General features: G+C 31.6%; 5 protein-coding genes across 9 annotated transcripts; 3 read left to right on the top strand and 2 right to left on the bottom strand.

Moving 5' to 3' along the window:
* The first annotated feature begins 1,675 nt into the window (after positions 1-1,675).
* Positions 1,676-18,888, top strand: LOC113862864 (probable E3 ubiquitin-protein ligase LOG2). Of its 2 annotated transcripts, XM_027496125.1 has the most exons (5): positions 1,676-1,686; positions 15,520-16,039; positions 17,580-18,075; positions 18,277-18,369; positions 18,512-18,888. In XM_027496125.1, the coding sequence occupies exons 2-5, from the start codon at positions 15,570-15,572 to the stop codon at positions 18,566-18,568; spliced, it is 1,116 nt and encodes a 371-aa protein (XP_027351926.1). In that variant the 5' UTR covers positions 1,676-1,686; positions 15,520-15,569; the 3' UTR covers positions 18,569-18,888. The 2 variants fall into 2 exon arrangements, with proteins under 2 accessions (XP_027351926.1, XP_027351925.1); XM_027496124.1 differs by lacking the exon at positions 1,676-1,686 and having other exon boundaries at positions 15,225-16,039.
* LOC113862866 (aquaporin PIP2-2-like) lies at positions 3,552-5,164 on the top strand. Of its 2 annotated transcripts, none has more exons than XM_027496129.1 (4): positions 3,552-3,938; positions 4,069-4,364; positions 4,450-4,590; positions 4,706-5,164. In XM_027496129.1, exons 1-4 carry the CDS (start codon positions 3,641-3,643, stop codon positions 4,823-4,825), a joined length of 855 nt encoding a protein of 284 aa, XP_027351930.1. In that variant the 5' UTR covers positions 3,552-3,640; the 3' UTR covers positions 4,826-5,164. The 2 variants fall into 2 exon arrangements, with proteins under 2 accessions (XP_027351930.1, XP_027351931.1); XM_027496130.1 differs by having other exon boundaries at positions 3,597-3,938; positions 4,450-4,589; positions 4,701-5,045.
* Positions 9,135-10,897, top strand: LOC113862867 (V-type proton ATPase subunit G-like). The gene is made up of 4 exons (XM_027496131.1): positions 9,135-9,170; positions 9,985-10,073; positions 10,417-10,517; positions 10,614-10,897. Exons 2-4 carry the CDS (start codon positions 9,986-9,988, stop codon positions 10,755-10,757), a joined length of 333 nt encoding a protein of 110 aa, XP_027351932.1. The 5' UTR covers positions 9,135-9,170; position 9,985; the 3' UTR covers positions 10,758-10,897.
* Positions 10,618-13,871, bottom strand: LOC113862865 (putative serine/threonine-protein kinase). Of its 3 annotated transcripts, none has more exons than XM_027496126.1 (7): positions 13,548-13,871; positions 13,318-13,442; positions 13,022-13,238; positions 12,648-12,885; positions 12,398-12,545; positions 11,941-12,292; positions 10,618-10,727 (listed from the first exon to the last, which is right to left on the bottom strand). In XM_027496126.1, the coding sequence occupies exons 1-6, from the start codon at positions 13,597-13,599 to the stop codon at positions 11,960-11,962; spliced, it is 1,113 nt and encodes a 370-aa protein (XP_027351927.1). In that variant the 5' UTR covers positions 13,600-13,871; the 3' UTR covers positions 10,618-10,727; positions 11,941-11,959. The 3 variants fall into 3 exon arrangements, with proteins under 3 accessions (XP_027351927.1, XP_027351929.1, XP_027351928.1); XM_027496128.1 differs by having other exon boundaries at positions 13,022-13,232; XM_027496127.1 differs by lacking the exon at positions 10,618-10,727 and adding an exon at positions 11,117-11,264.
* Positions 18,889-22,454: 3,566 nt separating the features above from the next.
* On the bottom strand, positions 22,455-24,565 carry LOC113861822. The gene has a single exon (XM_027494867.1). It carries the CDS (start codon positions 24,071-24,073, stop codon positions 22,685-22,687), a length of 1,389 nt encoding a protein of 462 aa, XP_027350668.1. The 5' UTR covers positions 24,074-24,565; the 3' UTR covers positions 22,455-22,684.
* Positions 24,566-25,598: the final 1,033 nt, after the last annotated feature.

Genomic DNA, 25,598 nt, shown 5'->3' with positions numbered 1-25,598 from the left:
TGGAAATACACGCATGCATGTATCCATTTGGTCGGTGGTCCCCTAATGCATCAGGATCGCGTCCAACCGGGGGCATTTACGTTTGCAGGAATGCAGTAATGGTAAACTAAATATGTAAACGTCAAGCATGTTTTCAAGGTTGTGAATTCCAACTTCATCACGAGTTCGCAACAACTTTGTACATTTGTAAATATATATATATATACTTCAATTAAATATAATCTTTGTGTGTGCGCGTTTTTCTTTTTTACGAGGGTGTTATAGTTTTCATTTTTAAATGGCGCTCTCTGGGCAGAAACCTTTACATCGAAAAGAAAAAAGAAAAATTGTAATTTGCAGCAGACGATAAAAAAAATATTAATAAATAAAAGTTATTAAGTATTAAAATAATTTTATTGAATATTCAACTCCCTTTATATGTAAAGAAAGACATAAAATTGAGAAGTCTATTTTATGTTTTACTTGATAAATAAAGATAGGTCTAATTTGGTCAAGAAAGAAATATTTTGTTAGAGAGAAAATAACAACCAGCAAGAGAGAAGAGAAGAAGTTTGGGTGAGTTTTGTTCTTTTTTAAGTTTTTTCGTTTTCTTGGTTTTCTTTGTTAAGCTTCGTCGCTTTGTTGTTTGTGTGACTATTAGTATTATTAATTTTGTATATTTAATGAAGTTTTTTGTTTGTGTGACTTACTTTTACGTTTATAATTTTAATTTCTCTTGTATGCTTAGAATAAGTTTTTTATTGACATATATCTTTGTTGTTACTTCTAACAGAGAAAGTGAGAGAACTGTGTTTTTACGGCATTATTAAAATATGTATCACTAGTTTGCTTTATCGTAATAAAGGCAAATATGAATGGGCCTTTGTTTTCTTGGGTCTACCTGAGAACATTCCGTGTAATTACAGGTAGCCCTTAGCTCTTTCTAGTCGAATCAATATGGGCCAGAAAATACAGGTCCAATACTACACTCATCCTTATGCCTGTTTTCTTGTTCCCAGCCAAGTTCTGAAGAAGTAGGAACAATTTCCTTTTACCTTTTACCTTTTACCTTTTACAACCATCAGAATTCATATATTTGGTGCCACATGTGCAACACATGTCATATCCAAATGCATTGTCTGATCATGTTACCTGTCTTTTTTAATATTAGATCCACTAAGGTATAAGACATTCCTATCGATCAAAGAGATCTTTAGTTGGAGACTCGGGAAAGTGAAAAACATATTTCATAAAACTGCTAGCAGAAGTTATAAACAAATGTCAAGTGATGTAGATCCATACGTCCATGTTAACCAGTTTATTATATATATAAACTATGTTATATTATTTTGCTCTCTGCAGTATTCAAAATCTTGTTCGAAGCACGTGTGCTGCAATTTTGATAATAATAAAAGAATTTTGGTGTTAATGACAACCATGGGTAGAAGATAGGAACGATTTGTTTTACCAATTATTGTTTGGTGCCACATGGGCAACACATGTCATATTCAAACGAATATTATAATGGGTAGAAGATAGGATCATGCTTCTCTTTTTTTATTTAATTTTTATATTATAAGACATTCCTAAGAATATTTTATTAATAAACTTGGAAACGAAACAATACTTAAATTTTTATATTTATTACTTATTTATTTATTCTTCCACTCGTGTTACATTCGTTATTCAGAAGAGAAAAAAGATTCCGTTAAAAGGTGTTAACCCTTCTCCTACGTAAAAGTTATAATGTTAACCAATTTATTAATAGACCATGTTATATAAATTTTAACTGAGCCTATAATCCGTTGCTAAAGAATTATCCTTTGATAAAATTAAAACAAATATAGGTAGAATGGAAAGTTTTTAAAAAGTTTACTTAAAAATTGAGAGATATTCTAATTTTGTACTCTTTTTTTTAACATTCTGGTGAGAAGTTGTATATTAAGCTGTGATCACCATATTCTCCTTATTATTATGTACCCATCATCCTTCAAAAAAGTTTTATCTATTAACCATGTGAAGATTGGGAAAGAGGCTCTCTTTTGTACGGAAAAAATAAAATATTAATATTTTAAAAAATTTAAAAATTTCAAAAATCATCTTGATATCTTAATTATTTTATCATTTTTGAAAATTTGTGAATAACAATTTTTTATTTTTGAAATTTTTTAAAATTTTGTTAATAACCAATTTGTATATTGTAATTTTTAATTGTTCTATACTTAAATTTTTTTATTTACATAAAAAACATTATTAATTATTTTTAATATTTTTGAATTTTTTAAAAAACTTATATTTTAATATATATTATTTTTAAATGTCTTATATAAAATAAAAAAACCTGGGAAAGGCTCCTAGTAAGCTTAAACTAGGCACAGTAAGGTGGATGAACTTTTTAGCCGTACTAGTCAACATCTAGTGGTCAATTTTCTTATGGGAATATGCACTGTTTTTTGTTTGGTTAGTAAGTAAAACAAAATACGATTATTTATAGTTGTTTTTATTTAAAATTGTGGATATATATATATATTTAGAGGTGTTATTTACTGGTAAGTCGGAAAATATCTCCCTTTTATTTATTTTTTATATTTCTTATGAATTTTGAAATACGTCCTTTGTCTGGCATGTGTAAGAGGAAATAACGGGAGGCTGTGAGCTGGATAGTGTCATTATTCACACACAGCATCATCGTCCATGCATTTCGTTGGTTCCTTCTTCTTCCTCTTCATGTTACCAAGTTAAATTTATTCTTATTTAGTTAAATCTGTCTATGCCTTTGTATCTAAAATTTTAACCTTGACTCTATTTATATGTTTTTTTTACAGTAAAATTTGATGTCTTTAAAAGTTGACACGAGTTAAAAGTAAGGGTAACTATTATTTCACTTCCAACCAATAATATAGAAAATTTATTATCTTCTGTTAAGTCTTTGTGTAACAAAAATTAAATTATTAATACTAATTTTGAAAACTTATTCTAATAAAAAAGTATTATACTAATATTTGGGTATTAATAATATATATTAATATTGTACTCTGATAAAATTGTTTGTTTGTATAATATATGATATTATTAATATAACTTATATATTTATGAATATATGATTTTATAATTAAGATTTGTTTATATTTTAAAAATATATTAATCGGATGAGTTATTAATTAAATTTTAATTTATATGATTTTTTATACATTTAATTTGTTTTTAAAAAATCTTAACAGAGTGAAAAAAATGTATCTAACGAAAAGAATTTTTTTAATGAAAGTGAAAACAGTTAAAATTATATAACTAAATACAAATTATCAATATTAAAATGTTAAAAAATTACATATTTTTAAAATATTATATGATGAAATTTGATAATTAAAATATATTTATTTATTTAATCTAAACTACATATATTTTTAATAAAAAATTAATTTTTTTTCCAAACTGAAGATCACAAAATTTACTTTTTTCCATTCTTACGTAAAAAAATCCTCTCATTTAGTACTATCCAATATATATTATATAAATATAAAATAATAAAAAAAAGTGAAATTAAGCATGAAACATGAGTTGAACTGAACGCCGACATGAGAAGTGGGTTATATATAGCGTTACTTGAGTCCGTCTGGTTGTGAAGACTATCGCAGCAAAAGAGCACAGCTTCGAGTCTAAGATGGCAAAAGATATGGAAATTGCGGCAGAGAGTGGGTTGGCACACAAAGACTACCACGACCCTCCTCCCACCCCATTCTTCGACGCCACCGAACTCTCCAAGTGGTCCTTCTACAGAGCCCTCATCGCCGAGTTCGTCGCCACCCTCCTCTTCCTCTACGTCACCATCCTCACCGTCATCGGTTACAATCAGCAGACCGACGGCACCAACCCCTGCAACGGTGTTGGCATCCTCGGTATCGCTTGGGCCTTCGGAGGCATGATTTTCGTCCTCGTTTACTGCACCGCCGGCATATCTGGTTCCCAATCATTGTTTTCATTTCAATTTCTCACTTACTCTTTCTTACTTGATTCCTCTCCAGTTATTAGACGTTATTAATATAACTAATTTTTTGTTATAAGTGAATAATTAGAATGTGATGTGAGCAGGGGGTCACATAAACCCGGCCGTGACGTTTGGGTTGTTTCTGGCGAGGAAGGTGTCGCTGGTGAGAGCAATTTTGTACATGGTGGCTCAGTGCTTGGGTGCCATTTGTGGTGTTGGGTTGGTGAAGGGCTTTCAGAAGAGTTACTACAACAGGTATAAAGGTGGTGCTAACATGCTCTCTGCAGGCTACAGCAAAGGCACTGGCTTGGGCGCTGAGATTATTGGCACCTTTGTTCTTGTCTACACTGTCTTCTCTGCCACCGATCCCAAGAGAGTCGCCAGAGATTCCCATGTTCCCGTATGTTAATTATTCAAAAAAAATTTTTTTTTCTACTTTTTGTTTTTTTATTATGATAATTTAATTTTTGTTTTTATATATGTAGGTGTTGGCACCACTTCCAATTGGGTTTGCGGTGTTCATGGTTCACCTCGCCACCATCCCTATCACTGGCACTGGCATCAACCCTGCTAGAAGCCTTGGTGCTGCTGTTATATACAACAGTGAGAAGGCATGGGATGACCAGGTATATATATAGATATATACATGCACAATGCAGCTTTCTGTTAATCTTATCTTGCTTGTATTATATGTATAGAAGATTTGAAATGAATTAATTGGGTTTTGAAAATTGTGTTTAGTGGATCTTTTGGGTTGGACCCTTCATCGGTGCTGCTCTTGCTGCATTCTACCACCAGTCTGTGTTGAGAGCTCAAGCGGCTAAGGCTCTGGGATCTTTCAGGAGTTCCTCTAACCTGTGATTCCACCTGAGCTAGCTAGGAGAGAGGGAGAGGTTTGAACATTTGATCTTATTATACATGGTGGATTGGAATTTGTATATCCTCAGCACCGTGTATTTATTTTTAATTACTATTTGCAGTAATATCTCAACAGACATGTCCATGTTAATTTGTGTATGTATTTTTATGTGTTTACATTACATGATCCTCTATCTTAAATGTGCGTCAATACTGTCCTTTGGTTTTCCTATTTTTCTTGTCGATTCATGTCGTTTAACTTTATTTCGTTTCATTTTATTTGGAAAATTTGGAATGATATCTTGAGATGTTGGGATCACGAGTATTGAGGAGTTTTCTAAGAGTAACATCCTTGTGTTGTGTCTATTTTAATCTCGTCGCATTTAATGGATTTATCTACTGGTGTGGGCACTGTACAACGAAGTGGTCCATGGTAGTTTAATTTTTGTGCTGTGAAATGAAGGGTGGTGTGGTCCTGTGCTGATATTTATGGGCCATGGATGATCTCTTTCCTTGTTACGCAATTATGAAAAGGATGTGGGGGACCAAAGTCCATAAGAGAATGTGTGTTTATTACGAGGCTGAGGTGGGGAAATAGTTTGAAACCAAATTTGCAAAACTACAAATTAATGCAATGATATTAGAAAAGCACCGCCAAACCAAATCATCAAAATACTTGTCTTCATATGGTTTCTTTAAGTTCTTTCGTCAGAAATATCATTTTATTTCAACTACATTAATAAAGTTAAGATATTATTCTAAAAGTTCTATTGTTTAATTTTTTAGATATAAAATCTTATTAATCTATTTACGGTTAAATTATTTAGTCTTTAAAATAACTTAGACAAAATCATCTTTATATGTCGTATATATAATGATAAAAATAGTGATGTTATGTTTAAATTAACGGAAATAGTTGGGAGAGAGATAGAATCATAGAATGAATAAAAAATATTTGTTAGAACAAAATAAGAAAAAGTTCTTCTACGAGACTCACTCACACACACACACAAAATTAAATATGTTTTAAATTGGTACATTTTAATGAGATTTTAATTTAATTGTAGTCTTTAATTATCTAAATTTAATATTTTTAGTCCTCATAATAATATGATTAACTAAAAACGATTATCGTGTGTTAACTTTTTGTGAAGTTAAGTTATCGTATAGGACTAAAAGTAATAAACTAAAATAAATTAGAGAATAAAATAAAATAGATGGCCTAAAATTAAGAGTTCAGAAAAATATAAGAGTAAAAAACATATTTAAACAAAAATACCTCTTCCTCAATCGGGCAAAGATGGAGGAGGGCCTCATTTAAATATATATATATATATATATATATATATATATGTTTTTTTATAACAAAAATAAATATCATGCCAAAGAAAAAATTAATATAATAGAAAATTTTGGATTAAATATAATTTTTAGCTAGTATACAAAATTTTTCATGTAATATTATTTTTATCGCTCTCCTCAACTTGAAATAGGCAATGAGAAAATTCTTTGTTATCTTAATGCATCTAAATAATATACGTTGATTATTATTTTTAAAATTCTATCCATATTCTTTTTCTCTTTTGAATTTCTTATGTTGATCCTTACTTAAGGTAAGCTTTAGGTAGATATCTGATTTATGGAAATGAAAAAGAATTAAAAGAATCGAATATGAAATTAAGAGGAGAGAATGGGGGAGGAAAAGATGAAAAATGTGGCTGCAGAGTTTGAAAAGGGGTGGAAAAGGACACATCGTCTTTCTCAAGCACCAAAGCTGCTTCCTGTGGCCCTTTCTGCCATTATTTAAGATAGAGCTGATAGATAGTACACAACAGTAAGTATCTGCATTCTGCAAGGGACAATTTTAGTTTCGTCCATTTCGTTTAGCCTTCAATAAAACAAAACGTTTCATTCATGCAAGTTATGAATGCTCCCTTTAACCAAAGAGTCATGCGATTGCGACTATTTGTTGCATCTTTATTATATACTATCAAAGGATTCGGGGCGGGTCCTCTATATATATTATTTTCTTTTTCAACTGAGCTAGCTATTTTGGTTAACGATGTAGCATGCCTTCATAAATATTTTTTTATTAAATAGTTGATTAAATATTGTTATAAACTCACGATGCCCATTAGAAAGAAACTTTGTATGTAGGGAGTTGAAGATGCGATGATGGAGACAGAAAATAAGAGGTGAATGGTTTCTCCTTAAGACTATTGTGTAACGAAGGTCCTCGAGTGTGACGTTGAACTTATTCACGGTATGGGTTGGAACCCATTAAACAAGTTTAAAATAATTCTGGAAAGACACTTGCTGACATATAAAAAAACCAGTGTAGATACTTTCACTGTTTTGGCATTTCGCTGGAGACAACAAATTTCTGCATATGAATGACATGAAATTATGAGAAGCAGGGACGATAATAACAATTTCCCAAAAATGAAGCTACTGCTTCTCTCCGTGAATTTTCATTGAGAGTTGTGACAACATCGGTGCATGTTACTCCATATAACAATATCAAATATCCACAAAGAAGTTTATTAGTATAGAAAATTTAATAGTATTATATAATTTTAATTTAAAATTTATTACATACAGTTTTTTAATTATGTCCTTAAACACGTGTTAGAAAACCAGTTATAATATTTCTAATATATGTACGGTTTAATTAGCACTTCAGTAGTTATTTTACTCTCTTCGTCTCTGTTTGTTTACCTCTCAAGTGGATTTTATGTTGGGCTGAATTTAGCTCTATCCGTATGCTATAATTGGGTCAAAATGCAAAGATTTTTTGTTGGGTTGGGGAGCTTTCTTTTTTCTGGCCACTTCTGTGGATGAAGGATTAAGCTCCAGACCAAAAAGGGTGAGAGTGGGCTCAATTTTTACATCTGTTGTTGTGCCAAGCCTTTCAATGAGAGTCAATGACAGGATGAGGCTGATTTATCAAACTTTTTATTAATATATATATATATATATATATATATATATATATATATATATTATTGATAAAAAAAACATTATTTTAATAATATTTATATTTTTTTATGAATCCTATTATTTTAAATTTTTTTAATATTATTCTAGACAGTTAACTTGCTAACTTACTTTTTATTTTTGTTAATTTTTTATACATTCTTAAACGGCTGAGACTAAATTTTTAGCCCATTTTCAAAAATTAAACTAGGCAAGACTAACTCTAAATGAGTTTTGTGGGTAATCTAGGCTGGCTTATTACCTTAGGTGGAATGAAATATATTTAGTAAATATTATATATATTTTTTTAAAAAGTATTATATATTTATTATTTCTTATTTTGTTGATATGTGGGCATTACATTTATCAGTTTAATCTATTGTTATGTTTAAAACTTTTATTAAATGTATTAAGTTTATATTTTTTTAAAATTTAGTTAATGTTTAATTTGTTTAGCTAACCATTTTAACATGCAATTAATTTTTAAAATAAAACAATAATGAAACTGTATATCTTCGAACTTTTTTATTTAAAATTTTATATTTATGATTATTAAGATTATATCATGTGGTTTACATTTATTAAGTTTATATATATATATATATATATATATATATATATATATATATATATGTATGCATGATGTAAAGGTTTAGCAAAAAAAAAGCTGTAAAGGAAAATTTCCGTTTTTAAAACGATTTTTTAAAATACAAAATATATATGTTTTTTGTTTTAAAAAAGAAAAAATATTTTTAAAAATAGAAACAAACATAAGTATTAATTTTTTTAAGTAGGTGAACAATGCAGTGGGCGAAAATTTCCTAAAATTACAAACACAACGTTACCTTGTAAAATTAATTTGTTCAGAGATAATTTTTAATTTATTTAAAATTAGAGAAAATTCCATGAAAAAATAAATTTGAAAAAACACTCGACGCCGCAATCACTTTAATTTCGAGTTAAATTGATAATCTTAGCGCGTGAGAATGGATTCTTAACTTGAACAATCACAAATCACAACGTTGAATAATTGTGGACTTTGAATTAGGATAATCTGGTAAGATGGCATTGCGCTCGTTTATTTTTACAAAATTTGTTTTCGTAATATTATTTAAAATAGTTTACTTTTAATTTAAAAGTAATTTTAGGGTACTTAAATTTTGTCTTTTAATTTTACTCTGTATTCCAACATTAAACATTTAACTATCAATTAAACTATTAAACTATGCATAAAAAATAAAACTAATTAATATTTTTTAAAAATGAGGTGGGTTGTGTACTCGTGTTGATTGGGCGAAGACGGAAACCAAATCAGCAAAAGGGTCCTCCAAAGTTTTCTCCCAACTCTCTCTCTGAATCTAACACCCGATAGGTACGGTACCTTCTCCTCTCTCTCTCTCTAATGCTTCAGATCTACGATTTCCATGCCAATGCAACCGTTTTAGGATTTCATATGCTCTCCTACTATCCTCGACTCGTCAATTCTTATTCTCATTTTTCATCTTACGTTTTACTAGGGCTTTCTTCACACAGTTAACTCTTCAATTTGTTTCTCTGCGTGAGATCGAATGCACTGCTTAGACTGTTGGTATTACTATTGCAAACTCTTCATTCTTTATGAATATTCTGATTCTGTTGGACATGGCGTTGTGAATTATTTTTTAACTGATGGATGGATATGATCAATTAATCATGATGGGTTCTTCGTATGTGTTTCCTTTCAATTGAATAGGGTTGGCATTTTGATGCATTTGTTTGATCTTTTTTTGGCTTTCATCAACATATAAGTGTCGTAAAATGCAAAAATAAACTAAATTAAAACAAATTAGGATTTCATATTTAAGTTGAGCAGCGTGGTACAATATTAAAATTGAATCAATCAGGTAGAACGAAATGAATAGATACACTGGTGTCTAAATTTGAATTTGTACAGCATAATTCGCGTGATGATTTTTCTTCTCCTCCTTTTAGAGAGAGATGAGGACTGTCCTGTGGATTATCTGTCTAATATGTTGAGATTAAGGTCTTGGTGTTACAACATAAAAGTGGTTCTTTTATTCTTCTTATTCAAGTGGTGACTTGTTGCAAGAGAATTTGTCTGTATTGCTGAAAGACTTGATTTATGTTTACTTTCTAGTGATTTCCTTTGACCAAATGTTGATAGTTACAAACCAATTTTATCACAGAATGGCGTCTAATAGGAGTCAAGGTGGAATTCAACAGTTGCTGGCTGCTGAACAAGAAGCGCAAAGAATTGTCTATGCTGCGAAAAATGGTATTGTTGCTATTCTAGTTTTCATTTCTTCCTGTTTGCCATGGTCATATGTAATTATTGGTCTATTTTATGTGTTTTAATTAAATAGTTTTACATTGTCAGTTCATGTAAAAGAGAATTTTCTCTCCTTTTTATCCCTTTTGTGTTGTTCTTTCATTTTCACATATAAGAGTAAGACGTAGTTGTTGGTTTTATGATGGGCATGGGTTTGCTTGTGTTGTGTCCTCCATTTTCTTTCTCCCCCACCCCTTTTTTATACTTTTCTTTTATTGTTACTCCTCTAACTTATGTCATCTCTTTATTTGTATACTAAAGTATCATTGTTCTGGATCTCTACTGTTAGAAAAATTGGCTAGGCTGAAACAGGCCAAAGAAGAGGCTGAAAAAGAGATAGCTGAATATCGAGCTCAGTTGGAGTACCAGTTTCAAAAGAAACTGTCAGAGGCAAGTCAATGATTGACTATAGTAAAATAAATGTTGCTGTTTAACTAACACCATATCTTATTCTGAGTTTGTCTGCGTTCTTTCTTGTGAATACAGAGTAGTGGGGATTCTGGTGCTAATGTCAAGAGACTTGAGCTAGAGACTGATGCAAAGATCCATCACTTGAAAACTGAGGCTGCAAGAATATCCGGGGATGTTGTCACCATGCTCCTGAAGTATGTTACGAGTGTGAAGAATTAGAATTCCGGGTGACATATTGGTGCTGGGAACTCTTAAATTATGCTGAATAATATTTCGTGTTTATTGTTGATTCTAGATTGTGGTGCGGATAAGATTCTTGATTTAGTTATAATACTTGGTACCCTGCTGCCATGTATTAAAAAAAAATTATAAAGTTTTTTTAAATAAACAGTTTAGAATTCAGAAACATGCTTATATGTATGACCATTTCAGTGGAGGTCTGGGGATCAATCTATCAGTGTATATCAAGAAAACGTGGAATGAATGGTTAATTCTTTTATAAACGTCATCACATTCTTCTACCAAATCAAATCTTGGCTTTTCTAATGTGTCTGTTCAATGCAGTTCCTAGATCTTAAAGCGAGCAAGAGATTGAAGCTTTATTTTGAAATAATACGAGATACAGTGGAAAATGTGGACGAAATGAAATAGGAAAAATCAAAATTTAACTTATTTGTTACCTGGGAATCCAATTACTTTTCATCTCGTGAAAGTAAAATATGCAGTCTTCATCATGAGAATGGAAATAAAGCAAACGTGTTAATTTCACTTTCTTAAAAATTTAACAATACTAAAACACTTCTTTAAAACTTGTAATAAATACGAGGATGTTTTATTCTCATTCACTTTTGGAGGGTTAATTTTACAAACCTTAAACCATAGGGCTGATATATTTGTGCTATTTAATAACTATGAAGAAAATAATTTTAATTAACCATTGAATTGTTCAAGAATCAACTACAATGATAGAAACGCAATCTCCACACCCCCCCCCCCAACCCCCCCCAAAAAAAAACAACAAAAAAAGTTTTTCTTGAGTAAAAAATTATTAATAAAAATGAATTATTAACACAGGAGGTGTATTTAGAAATATAAAAAAATGTTAATTTTTATTGGATTAAAAATTATGCCTCTCTTTCAAAATTTTCTCATCAATTCAGCCACGAAACTTTCATAAAAAACATGTTAATTTTTTTTCTTTGTACTTTCTTTCATGGAAAGTGACTGTCTTTGTTCATTGACCTGTGCAATTTAGACTTTGCCTTGCCACATTCTTTGCTTGCTTTAGGTCAGATGGCACTACAGTTTTTTTTTTCCAAAAATGATCATTGTAAACAGTAACAAAACTTTGATCAATCCCAATTGATGGTATGACCGATTTGGTGTGATCCTACTCCGTTACCTTAAGCATCGTTGTAAATCTAACGAGCAAGATTGGCCGTACTCCATACAGAGGAGCTTCCATAGGTTGCCGCAGCAGCACCTGATTCTTCTGCTGAATGCATCTGCTGTCTGTTTTTGGCTTTCCTAAGATTGTTGACAAATCCTGGTTGTGAAATATGAACGTTCTCCATGTCAACATTGTTAAACAACATATCTACAACCTCTGACATTCGTGGCCTATGCTTGGCCGTTTCTTGAACACAACGCAGCCCCACCAATAGAAACCGTTTCGCTTCTTCCTCGGCAAAGTTCATATTCAGCACTGGATCCACCATTCTCAGAAGATCATTAGCCTCATACGCTACCCATGCCTGCAAACATGTTCATACAATCACAGTTCACACATCATTTAATATTGACAAGTTAACCTCATTTCGTATAGACCATTTATCATAGATTGGCTCCAATTTTCTTACCCTCTCGACTATGAAACGTTCCATGTGTTGATGAGCATCTACCACCTGTTGACCACTGACAATTTCTAAAAGTAGTACTCCAAAGCTATAAACATCTGATTTTCGGGTATAGTGTCCAGAACTGGCATACTCTGGAGCAAGATAACCCCTATAATTATGTTTGTTTGGAAAAAAACCCAATTACAAGAACCCCATTAGTCATTGTATTAAAAAGGATCCAATTTCAATGACTCGAATCAGTTTCACTCACAATGTCCCAGCAACTTGGGTACTGATGTAAGACTTCTCATCCCTTAGTATTTTGGCCAAGCCAAAGTCTGAAACTTTCGGTGTGAAATTATCATCAAGAAGGACATTGCTAGATTTGATATCTCTGTGCACAATACGAGGTTTAAGTTCCTCATGGAGAAAGGCAAGCACCCTGGCCACACCTATGGATATGTCCCTTCGTGCTTCCCAAGTGAATCTCATTCTGCTTTGCTCCGAACCTATCAATCATAACATGATCCATAACCAAATCAAAAGAGAATCATTCAGCTTCAACATGCATATACCAAGAACTTTCTTGGAAATAAATAAACTAATTGATTCAAAAGCTTAGTTAGAAAATAATCTCAATGTCACCTAAGAAAGTGTGACGAAGGCTATTGTTTTCCATGTAATCATAGACTAAATATCTATGAGCTCCTTCTACACAACACCCTCGAAGAATAACTAAATTTTGGTGCTTGATATTTGATAGTGTAGTCAATTCTGCCACAAACTCCTTCTCTCCTTGCAAGGATTCAAGTTCAATTGAAAGCACTTTCACAGCCACCCAAGTTCCATCCCGAAGCTGCCCCTTCACAATTTACACAACCCCTTTCAGATTCAGTCCTCAATTAAGTATATCCACATGAAAATAATGAATTATATATAACCTTATAGACCGAGCCAAAGCCTCCTTCTCCAACCTTTTCCGAGGGATGAAAACCACGCGTGGCAGAATCCAATTCTCTGTAAGTGAATATGCGAAAATTTTGATCCTTTTGTTCTTCTGGTTCCTCTGTTGGGTTACCACATAGCACAGATCCAATCCATAATTTGATGAAGTTAACATGATGCAAACCAAAAAAAATGTAGTATGAAAAGACACCAACATGTGTTATACCTTGCTTGGTTTGTTCTTTGACCGATGCTGAGAAACAACAAGGGATCTTCATGACTTGAGACAAGCTTAAAAGTGCCTAGGATCACGGATTTGGGTGTGTGATTCGTGAAGGTTTTGGAGATTGAAGTGGCGTGAAGAATGTGAAAGAGAACACGTGGAGGAAGTCAAGCAGACTCGGCTCAACAAGTTACTGCGTTTGAGCTCAGCCTTCAAAGCTTCGACTAGAACTGTGTTCCGTTTTAAGATATTTATTTTGTTTACTATTCCACGTTACCACCTTCTTCCTTCTTTGATTTTTCTTCTGGTTTTGGTGGATAACGGGCCAAAATGGGTTAACCTTTATGACGTTCAGTGTTGTCCTGTTTCTAAAATTTAAGGGTTGAGTAAAGGTGGAAAGGTTAAAATATATCTTTTAATATTTATTTATAAATTAATCTAATGTATTTTAACAATATTTTTAATTTTATATCAACGTTTTATTATGTTTTAGTCTTTATAATTTCTCGTTTAATTTCAGTTACAGAAGTGTTAAAAGTGACGACATATAATAACAACCAAAGCATATGCATTTAAGAATTAAAATATAATTTTTCTTTGTAAAAAAATTAATTCATAAATAAGTACCAATTTTATAAAAATTATATTACATTATAATTTTAATATTGTTAAAATGACAGAAACGCGGAAACATAATCAAATATTAATATAAAAGTTTAAACAAATTTTTTATATATAAAAATTAATTTATAAAATAAGTGTTAATTATATAAATTAAATATTAATTAATTAAAAATATATTAAGTTAAATTTTGTAAAGCCTCGCTACATTTCTTTAATTTAATTTAATTATTTGAAATATATACTTTTTAATAACATGAAATAGATAATTTTTTAGGATATCCAATAGCATATCTCTAAATAAATCAATCCACCTAAATTATATGCTATTTTAGTAGGACGTCAAGTCTTTAAATATAATAAAATAGTATACAATAGCAAAAACATTACATTAAAATTTTAATATAACAACAATATTAACTTGATAACACGAGTCTATATGAAATAAAAATTAGTCTATTAGATTTGATTTAATATTGGTTGAATCATATTCTCTTGACCGTGGTCTACCTTTTTTTTTTCATTTTTAATGAACAAGCGTGGATTGAGTAAAGTCTCTAATCTAAATCCAATTCAAAAGCGAAGAAATCCCAATAACAAGTTGCAAGCATGCGTTTAGCAAGCTGCACCTAAACACATGCTACTAAACATTGTATATATCGAAGATCGAAATAAATAGAGGTTTGGTTGTGTGTTATGGTAGCAGCTGTAATACAATGTACCAAAATAATACTAAAATAGGAATACATAAATTAAGCACTTTGGGAGAAAAAGTAACAAACTATTAATGCATTTGATCCGAGTGGAGCAAGCAGATTCTGCATCTGTCAAACAATAATATAATTTCAAAGTGGACTTTAGAGAGGTAAATAATTTAAGTAAATTATATCTAACTACTAATATTGAAGAAAAGCTCAAAAAGTAATAAAAAAATAATTAAAAGCGAAAGAAGAGATTAAAATAAAAAGCTGCATTGGACGTTTTTGCATAACTTGCTTTCTCATTCTCATAAACGCTGTTTCTCTTCGTTGGCAGAGATATACGCAATCCAATTACGCGCGCTGTCTAACAGAACTTTTTTTCTTTCTCTTTCTGTATTTACTTATTAACTTTTATTCTTTTCTTTCTTCTCTTCAATTCTCTACGCATTCATTCTTACTCTTCATTACACCCTTTCGCCTCTTTACTTTTCCGCTCCAAATCTTCCATTCATTCCCTTTTCTTTTCCTTTTATTGTTTTTATACATATTTTTTCACTTTTTTTTTTTTTTTTAGTTTTGATTTTTCCTTAACGAAAGGTTGCGAAGCAAAACCTTACCGGTGAACGGAGAATCAAATCAATTTCCAAAAAAAGGCTATCATCGGTTAAATTAGGGTTTGTGTTCGGTGTTTTCCCCTTTTTTCATGGGCAACATCTCAAGCAACGGTGGCGGCAACCACCGTCGCCGACATAGTGGCGGTACGAGGCGGAGTCATCCGCCACCACCTCCGCCTCCGCCGGTGACGCCGCAACCCGAAATCACGGCGAATCCATTTGTGTACCCTGGTGCTGCACCGTACCCGAACCCTCCCGTACATTACCCTCAGTACCATTACCCCGGTTACTATCCTCCTCCGGTGACGATGCCTCATCATCATAATCATCACCACCACCATCATCATCAGCATCCGCACATGGACCCGGCATGGGTTGCAGGGCGTTACCCTTGTGGACCGGCCATGCCTCAACCGGCACCTTTTGTTGAGCATCAGAAGGCTGTTACCATAAGGAACGATGTGAACATCAAGAAGGAAACCCTTAGGATTGAACCTGATGAGGAAAACCCTGGCCACTTCCTTGTCTCGTTTACGTTTGATGCTACCGTTTCTGGGAGGTATGTTTTGTTGTGAATTGGTTAATGTGTATGTTGTGATGTTTAGTGTATCGCTATTATCATGGGAATTGTGATATTAATGAAGGCGTGCTGGATGCAAATTGGGGATCTATGCTATGATGTTTACTTGTTGGGGGGAGGGCGGTTACAGGATTTAATTACTTAATTAGTTTCTATTTATTCAACAAAGAAAGTGGACAAAGCTATTAGCAATCATCCTTATGAACAGGGTTCTTTAGAATAATATTAAAAGGACTTTTACAAGGGTTTTGTTGTCCTTTTCTTAACTTGTAATATATCTCGAGTTCTTGATATGCGTACTAGGGTACTTGCTTGCTTGTGCTGTTATTTTTGTATTGTTAGGCTCAATCATCTGAGCTATCCTGGTAACTTTTTTCCAAGCTACCCTTACCAACATGTGGATCTATGGTTTCCTGTCTGGTGATCAGAACCAGTTAGCATTGTAAAGTGTAAAATAGACTTATGATGTAAAGCTCTGTAGTTTGCATCATTCAGAGCAAAAATGTAGATACAAAAGGCAGCTGCATTGAATAAGTTGATGCTCTAGATAGCTAGTATTTTTCTGTAGCAGAGAAGATATAGTTTTTTTTTACGAGTATGTTGTGTTTTGTGATTTACTAGTTGAACAAATCCTTGCGTATCTACTTTATAGGGTTCAATTACCCTTGACAATCTGGGGAATCAATATGAACATGAAAATCCATTCCTGCTATAGGTTGACAGAGTGATAACTGATCTTCATTTGATTATGAATATTGCATGTAAAAATTATTTGTTTTAAGCCACTAGGATTGGGTCAGTGGTGACTAGTTTGCGTAAGGTTTTATTTTCATACCTCAATGCCATCGTTGTACCAAAAATAATACAATTTACTTTTCATTTAGCTTTCTAATCTTTTCATCTTTTGTGGCTGGGGTAGGGTGTGGTGGTTCAATAAACCACTTATTAAGTTGTTATATTTTACATATTACGTTGCTTAATAAGGATGGTTAAAAGAAGTTGAAAAATAATTGACTATTCCGAAAAATAGTTGCCACTAATGGCAGTCAGTTTGAAAGCCAAAGTTTTTTTGTCTGATCATTGGCTTAACAATCATGTAGTTTCCTTTTGTATCTTAAGGCTTTTATTGCTGTCAAACTAGCGTTGGAGTTGTTGTTATGTATGTCATTTTAATTTTGGCTTTTGTTCAAGAATGGAACAATGCCATATCAACGGAGAAAGTGGTAGCTCCACTATTGTTTCATTGTTTAGGTTTTTGTACTGTGAGGGTGGTTTACAATTATTAGCATGATCTTCTTAATTTTGAAGTTATTTCCTTTTCTATCCTTAATATCTTTCATTTATTCAAATTGGAGTTCTACTTTGGTAGGCTATGGTGCTACTACCGTTCGTTGCAATTCTAAAAGTATGGTAGTAAACCAAAAAAAATAAGTTGTCATCAAATATGAATATGGACATTTTGTACTGCAATTCTTCATTCACATGTTCTAATTTTTTTCTCTTTCTATCTGTTTAACAGCATCACCATATATTTCTTTGCAAAAGAAGGTGAAGGCTGCGTCCTTGCACCAATGAAGGAAAACCATATCGCACCACTGACTGTGCATTTCCAGGAAGGTCTTGGCCAGAAGTTTAGACAGACAGCTGGAACTGGTATTGATTTTTCAGCTTTTGAGGAGTCAGAGTTGCTGAAAGTGGGTGACATGGATGTCTACCCTCTAGCAGTAAAGGCAGATGCATCCCCTGGTAACCATGATGAGGCAAATGAAACTCCAACATCTGGTAACACAAACTCTCAGATTACCCAAGCGGTGTTTGAGAAGGAGAAAGGAGAATTTCGAGTGAAAGTTATTAAGCAGATCTTGTGGGTGAATGGAATGAGGTATGAGCTGCAGGAGATATATGGTATTGGAAATTCAATGGAGAGTGACTTGGATGAGAATGATCAAGGAAAAGAATGTGTCATCTGCTTGTCAGAGCCTCGTGATACAATTGTCCATCCCTGCCGACATATGGTATTTGCAATTTCCCTTCCTGAATGATTTTTTCTTTTATTAATTGATTGAACGATGCTGATGGTAGTCATCGATATCATAACCAATTTTAGCAATCTCTCCCTTCTTTTAGAGTCTTGGGCTCTATGAAAAGTCATGATCATTTAGGCAAATTTAACTGAGTCCTTGATATACTTTGGCTGGATTCTTTTCTTTTTGCAGTGCATGTGTAGTGGATGTGCCAAGGTTTTGAGGTTCCAGACAAATAGATGCCCAATTTGCAGACAACCGGTTGAGAGGCTGTTGGAGATAAAGGTAGGGCCAGAGGAGTGACTTCATACATTGTTAATTCGTCAAGCTTCCTGTACAGCCCAACTGTTATACTTTAATACTTCTCTCTGTATTCTTCTTCTTTCCTTGGCTTCATCCTTACTTTTCTGGTTTTTCCAATAATCAGAAAAACAAAGAAGGAAAATGGAATTTATGTATGACTTTTGCGGTTCAACATGAATAGCAGTATGGCATTGCACATAACTTATACAAGACAATTAGACAATGCCTTCAATGAACTTGTTTGTCTTTGCTTCTAAATGGCTTCTCTTCTATATGATTAAATATGTTTCACTGGGGATGCTATTTTTTAATTTTCTTTTAACTTTAAAAGAGGAATCAACATCGCAACCAATATTTTATCATGGCAGTAATATGGAAAAGTTTCCTATATAGTGCAGATAAAGTGGGTATGTTAGGCATCCCAGGGTTAAGGGAAATAAAATGTGTAATAAGGGAATTTAAAGCTAGGGTAGAAAAGGGAATTGGGGTACTAACCATACTTGCATGGCATTAGGGTGTGGGAAGGATCCTGATGGAAGGGGTAGTTATTGAGTTCTGCAGAGAGAATGCATGCTCTAGGAGTTCTGTACAATGTCCTCTTGCTTTCTATTTGCGTGTTCTGTGCTTCTTATATCTGTACGTGGAAATAATTCCTATTTTCTGCAACCAAATAGATGGTTTCCTACCAGGGCGCATCTATTTACCCATTTTCAGCATGCAACAGTATTGGCAAAATGGAAGTTTGCATTTTGTCTTTATATTCGATTTCCTGTTTCCGGTGGCCTTGTTCATGTCTGTGGCCTGTGGTTATGATGTCAGAGCAGAGTGTTTGGAAATGAGTTGGGAAAATGTGTTGGAGTGAATATTTTGGGTCTATAACTACTCAAATGTGTTTCTAAAAACTATCAATATTTGGCATTGATACATCCAGAATAAATCTTTGTGATGCCTTTGGGATTGACTTGCTAGTATGTGTCATGGATATGCATGCAAAACATCAAATACGAAATCTGGCAGTGGCAATGGCCACGGGCTAATTTCCTGGTTTCGTTATATTTGGTTCGGTTGTATAAAATTGGAAAACATTATAACTACTGTTTTTGCTTCAGGGTAAGAGTTAGGTTGTTGTGGGTAAGGTTGACTTTGACAGCATCATCAAGCACACTCCATTCCCCCCAATAGGATTGCTAGGATGATCTTATTTATTAGTGTCTTGAAAATATTAGTTAAAAATTAAAAAAAAATTATTAGATGTTAAAATGATATTAAAAGTCAAAGTATATTTGTATTTAAAAATATGCTAATATTTTTTCAATTTTTATTTTATATCTTTTATACACTGATTAATATTTATCTTATATAAAAATTCAGTTGCAAGAAACTTATCTGTTATTGAGTCCCCTATATTTGTTTTATGGTTTTCTACCCTTTTAAGTTGCCTACTTCTGCTGATGCTCCCCATTAGCGGTGGCAAAGTGCTACTGGTAACCGGATATTTGCATTTGATGAGAAATTCTAGGAGTTAATAGATAAGGTATCTCTTTGCAGCATTAAAACTGTAATTAAAATGAAACAATAATAACATATAATAGGAATGCAACTAGTATATATATATATATATATATATATATATATATATATATATATATAAATTATTGGGACATGTAATAAAGTATACTAAAATTTATCAGCATTTATTAGAATGGGATATTGAAGTAACAAATGGACAGTTGCACAAAAATAATTTTCATGAAAATTGATGAATGAACGGTTTATTAGACAATATCCGTAAATTATCCATTATTATTTTGCCATGTACCACATGAATTTGCATTCAAAATTATTAGTAAATCTCAAATTTTGTCAATTCGTAATTGTTTTTTCATGTATGATTCATAGTAAGAGTGAATTTGAGAATATTTTTTAACAAATTTAAAAGTTTATCTTGTTGCTCAATGAAAATGATTATAAGTTAAATTATATATTTAATATTTATAATTAATATATTTATGAATTAGTCTCTATATTTTAAAAAGTTATATTTTAATCTTTATACAAATGTTTTATTATATTTTGGTCGATGTTGTTATAAGGATAGAAGAAATTATATTATAACAAAATATTTGTGTAGAAATTAAAACGTTAATTCTTTTAAGTAACTGGATTAAATTGTAGATTTTATTTTTAAATATATGAACTAATTTATAAATATATCAAATGTAGAAATAAATTATAATTTTGAAAAAGTTGTACAATTTAAACTTAAGTATTTAGTTAAATTATGTAACTTTTTGTAAGAATTAAAAATTTAATTAAATTTATATTTTTATAAGATATATCAATTTTTATAATTTTTTAAAAATAATTTCATATAAAAAATCAAATATTTATCATATTTGAGATGTGAAATTACATTATTAATCAAAATTTTAAAAGATCAAATGTATTACATAAATAAATTCGTACTTTTTCTATCATGATTTAAATAAACAAACTTTATTATATCAAAAAATAATTTATTAATTAATCTTATGTTATTTTTTCTATCAATTAAATAAAAAAAGCCTAAATATTTTTAACTTTGATAAAAAGTATTTCTTATATGTAAATTATTCTTAATATTTTATTAACTATAATTATTATTATTTGATTGATTTATGTATTTTTCAAATCAATAAAATTTATCAATAAATATATATGATATTAAATTATAAATAATATTTGATTTAAATATATGAATTTTTTATATTTTTAAATTTATGATTCCTTTATTTGATGATTTATTTATATTTTTTTAAACAAGTTCACCAGTTATTTTTTAATTTTTAATTAAAATATATTTTTAATTTTTATAGTTAACACTTATTTATGAATTAATTTTTACATTTAAAAGAATTTAATCCTTACAAAAATGTGATAAAATGTTTATATATAAATTAAAATGTAATTTTTTTTAAATATATAAATTATTTTATAGATAAGTGTCAATTATATGGACTAAATGTATATTTTAATTATAATTATATTTTCGTAAGTAGCTAAAATATATTGTTATTAACAACTTTTTAATATCATTTTAACTAATATTTTTCTGAAGTTATTTTTTAGATACCGGTTAGAGTTTTTTCCTTTCATTTTTATTTCTGATTTTTAAAATAATTTCTTATCTTTTGAAAATTTAAAATTCTACTACATTTACCTTTTTCACATTCAAAATTTTCAAAAACACTTTCTTCATTATAAAGTTAAATTCTATTTTTTATAATATAAAATTATCAAAATAATAGTATAAATTAATTCATATTATTTCATTTTATTCAATATTTTTAAAAAATAAGAGTAAAATAAAAAATATATAATTACCGAGTTTCAAATTTTAAATTATAAAAATGTTGATATCCTTATTTATTATAATTTTACTATAAATACTTTTAATTCAATTAAATAAATTTTCAAATTTATTTTTGAAATATTTATCTTTCAGCTAATTTTTCTGTTAATTTTATCATACATACCCCAAATTTCAAATTTCGTCAATATTCATAGCATAGAAATCATACTAAATTTTAACCTTAAATTGGCACTTCCTCTTAAAAATTTATAATTGACCCTTTAATTGTAAGTTTATGACTAGTCTTCGTTTATTACGCTGATGTAACTGAGAGTTGATACAACTGAACTGACCCGCAATACCTTTTGCCCTTCGACGTTGCTTTCAGATCCAACATCTAATATTCTAAAAATGAAATTGAAAATTGAGCGAAGCATTAACCACACAACCATTTCGATTTAAGAGAGTTTCTATATGTATTTTTTTGTTAATATAAAATATAAACCCACCTTAATATTTATAAACAAGATTCAGTGAATTAAAGAGCTTCTGATTTTATACTATTATTTATAGTTGTATGGGTATTGTATGGCAATGATTATTGTTCCAATCTGAAAAATTGGTTCTTTCTTTATGAAATTTATTATGGCTTTCTGTTTGTCTGCCATGATGATCCAGCCAATCTCTATTTGTCATCAAAATCAAAACTAATCATAAAAATAATAAATTAAACAACAATACTTGGATTTTATTAGCAAACGAGAACAACAATGGTTGTTTATTTAGTATTAAGCGCCCAACCATAAAGCACTTGGATGTTCATAGCATCCTACATTTTTGACAGACAACAAATGCAACAACACAAATACTTGGACTATAGTCCAAACGCATCAAACACAGAGAAATTCTTATTCGGACACATAATTTCTCTAACACCATAATAATCACCAAAGATTCAGATGCAATTTAGTCTCCCCACCATTGATGGACATAGATTCCATTGCTTCTAAGACCCTTGTAAATATCCATGCACCTTTCCTTGCTGATTATACTTTTATCATCATCTGAATCTCCCCTATCTGGACATTTGAGAAACAACTCATCAACAAAGCATATAGTTCCACTCTCAAATATATCCGAGAGGAGCTTGAGTTCAACTTTTCTTGCATTCATTTTCAGCACCACAAAATCAGCATATTGCACAGTTTCTTTAAACCAAGCAAGGAAATCAAACTCTTCCTCCCCTAGAAAAGGATCCAAGTCATCATTTGCAACAAGCTTGGGCATGACCTTACCAGCCAATCCAGGGTGGTAAACAAATGTGATACCAGGTCTCTTCACATAGGACAACAAGATTGAAGTGTTGTAGTGAACAAAATAGACATTGAAATCCTTCTGATCAATAGGGTATGATGGCAAGAACCAATCGCTAATATTTGCATTAAGCAATTCCCCCACCCCAATATCAATATACACCAGCCGCATCCTAGCAGAAACATCCACAAACTTTGGCAGATAGGGAACCTTTCTCTCAAACTCAAAAGGTGGATTTTCACTCACGAGAGGCTCCATCAACTCTATAAGAGGTTTGGTTGAACTAACACTTGGACAATCAGCAGGTAAACGATACTGATAAAAGGAACTAGTAGCATTTTCAAACGTTTTCTTGAAAACCACAAGGTTAAGTTCATTAACAGAACCAACATGCACAACGGTGGAAGACCTCAGCAATGAGGACACAGGTGTAGCTGCCCTTATCAAATCATTGGGGTAGATACCAGTGGTGCCCACAAGAAGGGCACCAACCCCACCAGGCTTAAGCACGCGCTCAACCTCAAGCACAAGCAATGCAGGAATTGAAACCTTGTCAAGGTCCCTAGAAAACACGAAATCAAAGGAACAATCATGGTAATCAAGGTCGTACACAATCTTCTTCTGCAAAAAACGGTGCGTTTGAACACCACTGACACTGGTGAAACCTAACTGTTTCATTGCCGTAACGGCCATTGAGGACCCTTCTCCAACGCAGAGAGTTTTCGCTCCAAAGTGTAACAACCGTTGATCCATTAGCTCGGTGACCACGTTGACCGTCAAGTTGGCGTCTTTCTTGCAATTCCTGGAGCCCCAGAAGTGGGTTTGGAAGAAGTTGGAACCGGGGCTGAAAGTGGCGTTTTCAAAACGCGAATCGCAGGTAAAATAGGTGGTGATGGGAGCTATGGATCCCAAATCGACGAGCGATAGAGCGCGGAGCAGAGACAAGAGGGAAATTGCAGAGGCGAGTAGAATGGAGCGTAAGAGCACGCGCCTCGCAATGGACCCGTTAAGGATCTTGAATTTGAAGGACTTGGTATCCATGAAATTTTGGAAGTGAAAAACGCAAAGTGTTTGTGTTTGTTTTTGATTTGAGAGAGGAAAACTGAAAAGCAGAGAAGGAGAGTAATTAGCGAGAGCAAAACCTGGAAGAAGTGTGATTCCCACCCACGAGGACACCCATTGATTTTTGGAAGCTTAACCACACTCTCTTTGGAACCCTCTTCTTATTCATCTTCTCATAACCTATTTTGAATGGGTTGAAACCCTTCACTGCTTCCCCCTTGAGAGTTTAGCTCATTGCTCCAAGTTTTCGCTTCAATGTATCATTACTTTAGAAGGTTTTTGATCTGCTAACAGCTGGTAGATCTAAGCAGGATGATGAGGGGACGAAGAAGAAGAAGAAGAAGAAGAATATGGAAGTTGAGTTGGGAGAGTAGATCTATGGAGAAGAGAAGATATAGGACACCATTTTGAGTTACTGTGGTATGGGCAGTGTGGAAGGTGCGAGCTGTGATGCTTTTGTTAAGCCCCATCATCGATTCTTCTTTACGTGGCATCAAATCCAACTTCGTGTCTCCAACTCTAACTATCATTTTAGGTTGTAAAACTTTTTAAGATTTTGTTTAACCTCGCCTTAACGCTAAAAGCTCAGCATTAATTAATGATTTTTATTAATGTTCTTTTTATTTATATACTATTTAAATTTTGTATAGTTTTTCCAATAAAAAAAATGTAATACAATAGTGATAAGCTAAACTTATCTATATAAGTGTTAAGAGGTCTTAAAGCTTCAAAGTGTTGTTTCAAAGAGGGTATAAATTGGAGGTATATGACATGGAAAATGTTTAAAAGAGTTTTTATAAAATATTTTTAACTTACTTCATCGTATAAGTATATATGGTAGAAAGTAGTAATGATTCTTTAAATTTATAAAAAAAATGATAATAGGTTTCTTTGGGAAGCTTATTTTAATAAATTATGAAAAAAATTATGCATAGGTCATAAGTCACTTCTAAAATGATTGAAAATAATAATTTGGCATATTACGGAGCATTGAGCTTTGCGTTTTCAGTTTCAGCAATTATTAGCAAAGTTTATATCTGCCACTGTCCCATTGGCTTTATGCGTCGGTGCGTTGTGCGTAGAAGGTACTATCAATTCTCCTAAATATTTACTAATATATTGTAAATTTCTAGGCTCAATTACATTTTTACTCTTCAAATCTTTTTTATATATTTCTGTGAGTTAGTTATTCATATTTAATTTTATAATTTTTGAATCATTTAAATTAATTTTTATCTTAAAATAATAACTAACAAAAATATAATATATTATTATTTATTTAAGTTAATAAAAAAATAAAATGTAATGGACTTCATTCTTATATTACTAATATAAATTTTTAAATTAATAGACAGATTAAACTTAACCGAGGTCCTGCAATCTTATACGGGCAATGCAATGCTGCTATCCCTTGAAAAATATTAGAGGAAAAAAAACACAAAAATTATATTCCAGAATCCAAACCAAAACTTTAAGATCGGTTTAATTTATACTGTACTCAAAT

This window comes from Abrus precatorius, unplaced genomic scaffold (genome assembly GCF_003935025.1).
Source record: "Abrus precatorius isolate BTA unplaced genomic scaffold, Abrus_2018 Scaffold3, whole genome shotgun sequence".
Taxonomy (NCBI): Eukaryota; Viridiplantae; Streptophyta; class Magnoliopsida; order Fabales; family Fabaceae; genus Abrus; species Abrus precatorius.
This window is presented reverse-complemented; position numbering and strand designations above follow the sequence as displayed.